The sequence below is a fragment of the Acanthisitta chloris genome, unplaced genomic scaffold (assembly GCF_000695815.1).
Source record: "Acanthisitta chloris isolate BGI_N310 unplaced genomic scaffold, ASM69581v1 scaffold21582, whole genome shotgun sequence".
Classification (NCBI taxonomy): domain Eukaryota; kingdom Metazoa; phylum Chordata; class Aves; order Passeriformes; family Acanthisittidae; genus Acanthisitta; species Acanthisitta chloris.
Genome location: NW_008661289.1, coordinates 2,080 through 9,072, shown reverse-complemented (window position 1 = coordinate 9,072; position 6,993 = coordinate 2,080). Strand labels below are relative to the sequence as shown.

General features: G+C 41.0%; 1 protein-coding gene across 1 annotated transcript in view; it reads right to left on the bottom strand.

Moving 5' to 3' along the window:
- Positions 1 to 6,993, bottom strand: part of ACAD9 (acyl-CoA dehydrogenase family, member 9) — a gene marked incomplete at both ends in the record, with an annotated part of 19,587 nt that overhangs the window by 11,944 nt on the left and 650 nt on the right. The window contains 3 exons of the mRNA XM_009070185.1: positions 1,885 to 1,985; positions 2,740 to 2,846; positions 5,381 to 5,482. Coding sequence (XP_009068433.1) covers positions 1,885 to 1,985; positions 2,740 to 2,846; positions 5,381 to 5,482 — 310 coding nt within the window. The remainder of the gene's footprint in view (positions 1 to 1,884; positions 1,986 to 2,739; positions 2,847 to 5,380; positions 5,483 to 6,993) is intronic.

Sequence of the window (6,993 nt, the reverse complement as noted above, 5' to 3'; positions counted from 1 at the left end):
CCTTTGAAAAAGAGTGTTTACGTTGTATTAAATAGCAGTATAGAAATTTTCATTTTTACTACATTCAGCACCTTGAAAAAAACCGATTTCTACTTACGTTACCTGAGGGGACATTTGTGCTGATTGCCATGGATATTATCATGCTTATGACCTGACCAGAATGTTCAGAATTCCACATAAGGAACTTTTTTGAGCTATGTGAACACACAATGAAACTGTCATCCTAAATCACATCAAGTTTAAAATGTCTAAGTTGTTCCTCAAAAATTCACAGCTTGGTTTCCTACCCCAGGTGAAAAAAGGCTCAACAGAAATGAGAAATGAAAAATAAACATGTAACAGTCTCTATCAATGAGCACATGGGCACATCAAATACTTTTTACAGGAGCAAAACCAGCAGGTGAATTAAAGCAATAGAATCAGAAGTTTATGTTCTGTGATTAAAAGTTCACACTCCTCTTGGATCACCACCTTACTCTTACTCCATAAGGTAACAAACAGCTCAGCTTTCCTCTTGAGAGAAGTTTCCTCTTCCCTGCATTAGAATGCCACAAGGGCTCACTTGGGGCTTTTGGCTGCAGACAGTTGTTAAGTTCTGGGAACAGCCAGATCTCAGCTGGTATTTTAATAGGATTGGCTCTCTAAACTTCAGCTCCAAAGATGATTGCTCTTGTGTACTGGGACTGAGGTCACTAAGAAGGCTGAAGCTAAAGTTACTAAGACTAGCAATCTTTTTAAATAACACCGGGATAAGAAAGATGTTAGAAATACTTCAGAACATGGCTGGCCCTTGGTTTTTTCCTGTGTGTTACCTACAAGTCCCTTCTATGGATCACTGCTAAAATATCTGTACTAGTTTAACTTTCACCTGTGAGAGTGGGACAGCTTTTAGAGAGCCAAAGCCCAGCTCAGGGCCCTTGAATAAAAATCACCACTGATGTCTGAGAGGTACATACATCACAGCAACACGAAAATCAGCAAGCAAACCAAGGGCTGACTGCAAGTCATTCAAGCAGACACGAGTTCAGAAAAGAGTTTCAGAGTGTACTTTGCATGGACAAGAAAGAATCAGCTTCAAACACTGAGCTGATCTCAGTCCTTTGATGAGATTCCCTTACAGTCAGGGAGCAAACACCTCCTTGCAGTCTTTTCAGAAAACTGTCCCTCTGTTACATTAACAGCATTTGCAGCATTACTGACAGTCAATGAATAACTAATAAATGTAACTATCTTCGAAATGAAGTTGCTGCTACAAATGTGCCTCCTCTAAACTCTCTGTAAACACCCAAAATTCTTCCTGTTACTTTTGCAGCTCCTTCAATACAGGCTGAAAGCATTCTAGAACAGTCACAGCACATGTTTTCTGACAGAGCACAAAGTATCCTTTCACAAAATCAGAATCACAGAATATCCTGAGTTGGAAGAGACCCACAAGGATCACTGAGTCCAGCTCTAGGCCCTGCACAGCACAGCCCCAACAATCCCATCAGTGCCTGCTCCTTTGTTGCCCCTCATGAGGAAGTTGTATACAGCAATCAGGTCTCCCCTCAGTCTCCTCTTCTTCAGACTGAACAGACCAAGTGACCTCAACCACTCCTTCTATGGCTGTTCATATTCAATTCATGTTTAGTAATGCCAGAAATTAAGTACACGAACTCCTGGGATTGGAACAACATGGTAATGGATTTCATGGAAATTGCCATAAGCAGCATGTTGGGGAAAGAGCAATTACATGGGCTGAAGTGTACCTTTATAAAAATAAAAACAATTATTTATATGCTGAAGCCACAGGCCCCAAATGATAAAGATTTAATATATTAACCAAATAATCACTGTGACAAGATGAGAACCCCAGAAAGTCACTGGTGGTGCCCCAGGCAGTACCTGCCGGGCTCGGTGAGGCAGAAGGCTGCGATGTGCTCCCCTGACGCCAACCGTGGCAGGTACTTGGCCTTCTGCTCATCAGTGCCAGCGATGAGGATTCCCTGCACCAAGAATGAACACAAAACTCTCAGCATCAACCTGGGTAAAAAGGAACGAAGCTGACAAGCTTCATCACGTTTAGAAAGCTTCATTTGCAAATGTTATGGTGTAATAAACCACAGACTTTATTATTTATCAGACATTAAAATATTTTTCATTAGCATTGTCTGCTCAATTCCATGAGGAATTTTTTCTTGCTGTAATGGACTTACTGCTCATTCTAGCTTCAGACTACCATCCATTCACCATGAAAAGGCAGATACCTACATCTGTATTATACAGAAAATTATTTCAAAGTTCACATGCTTGCTCTCGGCTGTTTTCTTCTCTAAGCTCTCCCAATCTGAGGCCTCGTTCAGCTAGACAAAGTTCCACCCTTCTGAATTCCCTACATGGCTGATACCCCTCCCCATAATGTTAGGCCCTCTGAAACTTTATTTATTTCAATATTTATTCTAGCTACTTTTATCAAGTTTGCTCAATTAAAAAAAACCAACTTGGGATCATTAAAAGTATTTTTTCTAAGAATTATAAGCTCAGTGTTTCTTGGACTAGTAATTTTCTTGTGTACTTCATATTCAGTCCTTCTGCTGCATGAAAGCCACTGGCAGTGTGCTGGGAACACCAACAACCAACATTCCACCTGATTTATACCCCACCACTAATTCTTATTTGTTATACCCACACACCACATTTTTCATTTCATCTTTTCCATGCAAGTTGTGAGAACCACTGGCCCCAATAGAACAGCATTACCTTCAGCCCAATAGCTTGATGTGCTGCCAGAGTGACTGCAATGGATCCATCCAAGGAAGTGATTTCTCCCAGACGTGCGTACATGGTGTTTGACAGACCAAGACCTCCTGGAATGGGTACCACAGTTTATTTGAAGTAGGAATAATTTGCTTCTTCCCCCTCAAAATCCCTTTCAAGTACAGAAACATCAGGAACACAAGACTGTTAACTGGAGAGCAACAAAACTGACACAAAGTAGTTCCCAAACAGGTACTAGAGAAGGATAAAACACAACCCTTCAAAAATGTCTCTAATCAAAAAACGTGAATATATCAAAAAACAAACTTGACACCAGCCTATCCCTTTTTGCAGGAACCAGGATAAATCAAAGCTGCATCCGTACAAGTCTGATGTTCAAGAATTTTACGTTGTCAGGTCCCGAAGTCCTGCTCCCTGTAATTTAAGTATACAGTACTGTGTCTAAGAAACTTAATCTAATAAAGATAATCTTCTGTTCAGGCTAATAATTTTCTGCTTAGGGCAATGTTGTATGTTGGGATAGCACAATCCATAGTCCTAGTACTGTATGTACACAGAATAAACACAAGAACAGTGCCCCTGATACCATTACCTCCCATCAGCACCTCATACACCCTTCCCCTTCAGAGCACCCTTATGAGGGCTGAAACTCACACTCCTGCTATCTATACTCTTACATCTCTTCCCTTTTCCAAGCAGTGCTGGGTTCAGGATTCAGCTTGGAGACTACTGATAATGTGCAGAGAAATTCCAGCGATGCCCATGTTAGAGATAGCCATTATTCCATGATCTACATGAGCTTCATTTTTGCCCAAAGCTCTGCACTTTACTACTATGACAAAACAAGATGAGAAACACCATGCTGTGCACAGACACTGAATGTGTGGGATTGAAGGGGTTTAAAATATGACAAGCACCACCAAAAATCCAGCAGGTTTCAACTATAGAACAGGGGGAATAACCCACTAGAAGTGTATTACTTATGGTGCAGACAAAAAGAGTCTGCTTAAGCAAGGTGGCTGCTTTTCACCTCCTGTTGTTTATCCAGCATACAACTCCACAACACAACAGGACTTTGATTTTCCACAAGTATGCTGAATGGGTTGCACTTTACAAACTGGAAGCTGAGAGAGTATTACTTCACTAGCTTCAAAACAGTAAAAGATCAAAACAACAATAATGTGTTATTAAACTATGACTTCAAAGGCAAATACATTGCCTTTGAGAGTCTTCAAAAAACCTAGCAGAGTGGGAAATTTATTTCTAGTTGATCAACACTAAGTTACACTTCTAACATCACAATGCTTTGTTTGCTGCTTCCAGCACCTCCTGTCCATGGGCACTAACCCTCTCCCTTCTACCAATGTGTTTTTTATCTCCTGAACACCTCTCTCCCCACCTGGGTTAAGGTATTGTGTCCAGATCTTTCTCTTCCCAAGACACCATCCTGAAGGAAAAAACTAGCAAGAGCTTACAAGCCTCTCTTCAGCTCACTCTCACATCACCCTGCCTAGTTCTGGATATGCATGGAAAATATTTAATAACACTTTTAATGCATTTCAAAAGCATTAATTAAGAACTAATTAATTGAGACCACATCAAGTTACAGTACATGCCAGTTGTCCAATATACTTTAATGAAGTCATACATAAACACTTATATTGAAGCCAGTGCAGCACAGCAATCATGTTACCTGATACAAGAAACAAAACAGGTCTAACAAACCCAGGGTGCTACTTTAATGGCAAGTAAATGCTGAGGACTGTCTCCACCTTTATAGAGTAGCATCATAAACACTGAAAAATATATTTTGTTTCATGCTATTCTGTTCAAAAATTACTATCTTCCCCACTGAAACTGTTTTCTGCACATGGCCACACAAGTTTTTCCTCCAAGTTGTTCTTTTTACAGTCTCCTTCTTTTGTAACAAAAAATAGACAGTGCAATGTTCTCGTTTCTTTATAAATTTAGTGGAAAAGATTAGTTTTGACCCCAATTTTGAATCTGTGTGTAAGAATAAAATCAGTATTTTCTTGAAAATTCCTTTGCAAGTCTAAGGGTTAGCCCAGTGAGGAGCTAATGTCTGTGGTCTCAACTGGCACCACAGTGTCCTTTAGGACATAAGTGTGCAGTATTGCACAGGAAAGACTTGATACAAAAGCTACTGTTTTAGCAAGTAGGCATTATACTTTTACACTTCCATATGCTGCAACACACAACCCTATCTGCCACTGACAGCTTTGATATGTCACTTCCATGACTGCACTTTGGACCAGTACAATATTAGGAACAATCACCAAGAACTGCAAGTGCCCTAGAATGTCAAGCTACTCTCCTGCATCTGAAAATAGGACAAAAAGGAAAATGCTATGCTGAGAGGAATTTACATCAGCTAAAACTAGTTACCTGACTGTGGTTCCCAAGGTAAGGGCATGCAGAGCTCCCTCCACAGCCACCAGACATTCCTGGTGCTGTGTCCCTTTATTAACCCGTGAGGAAGCCTCAGCTCCTAATTTAGCCAAATGACTACACAAGGAACAGGACAGACACTTTGCAAGACCTCAATATGCACCACTAAATATAGACCAACTACTGGCTTATTCTTCTGTGACCATTTACTCACCATATTCCTCAGGAATCTGCATGCCAAAGAGACCCAAGTCCTTCAGTCCTTTTAAAGTTTCAGGTGGGATTTTTGCATCTTGATCGATCTTCTTAGAGTCCACTACAAATGCAGAAGGTTTTAACATTCAAAACTGTTTAAATTAGTGCACAGAAAACCTGTGAGACTGCTGTGTTCCCTAAGCAGGGCCAGGTCACTGCATGCCATGAGTCAGCAGCAGTGTGAGCTCCAACCTGACCACCACACTGAGAGCCCAGTCCTGGAAACCTGCACTAACTCACAGAATAAGGGCTGCTGGAGCACCACATCCTCCCTGCTGGAATCTTCCACATCTTCTGAGGCAACTTTAGAGAAGACACAGTGCTCATGGCACAAGAGAGAGACAGACTTCTCATTCCCAGCTTCACAAGAATTACTACTTCTAGCTTCAGCCTTATCTTACTGACTGTTCTGTTTGCCCTCATGATGTATTCAGGAAAATAACTTGGAAGTGGGAAAAATCGGGGTTTTATTACATTTCCCCAAGCCCTTTCTAGGTGTACAGGTTGTGTGCGTGCTTGTCAGCAGATTCCAAGACTGCAATAAGCAAAGTATTTCCAGGATTTTCTATCTGAGCTATGTCCAAGTCCTGAGTAAAAGGAAAGTACATAAATGAGTTAATTACAAAATCTTGTTCTTATGAGTGATTCAAATTCCTGATGGATTAGAAGAGCTGTTCTGCACTCTGTACAGTACTGTGAGAGCAAAAATAAAAACCAATCATATTAAGCAGCTGTAAGCTGCAGCAGAGGGAACACAGCCACCTTTCCAAAAAGCCCACAAGAAGCAACTCTGCAGAAGCAATGGAGCATCCTGAGGAACCCTCATGTTCCCCCCAGTGAAATGGTGCTGGAACTTCTGTGTGAATACAACAGTGGGAAGCAACAACAGTCTGATGCTCTTCTGACATAAGCTGTTCAGAAAGAAAACTCATTTTGAAAAAGACCTTTTGTTCCCTGTACTGATTTATTAGCTCCATTGCACCAGACATGTTTGTGGTGTGCCCTCAGCTGTTCTGGGGAGAGAAAGGTGGGGTCTGTCTCTTCCTCCATTATGCCATACAGACCTAGCCATGGTGCCCAGACACTGGCAAGCTTCCAATGACTGCTGAGCTGCACTTCCCTTCCCAGTGCCAGTCATACCAAATTTCTGCCTAAGGCTGCCCTAAAACCTAGTTTTACCACATACTTAAGTTACCCTGAATAACTAAACAGAAATAGTTGAGGATTCAAAGATGAGCAATTTCCACCTTCAGTTAGGACTTTATAGTTTGACACTTTTGCTCCTCCTTTAAACATCAGGGGCTTTACTCCATAAATTATGTTCCCCAACAGAGCAAAGAATTAAGAAATGTAATCTGCATAACTTCTTTATTTACTGCCAGTGAGCAACACTACAATTTTATAGTTAAAATTACCTGTATCTCACAAATTGGGATCTGTAACAATCACTGGCTTCTCCAAACTCCTGCAGTGTTTGGCAATCCCCACCTGTATCTTTGTCAGAGGGAAGTCTGAGACAATATTGTTTAACTGACTCAGAAATTGCTGTCTGTAAAAACCAATTTTCTACAA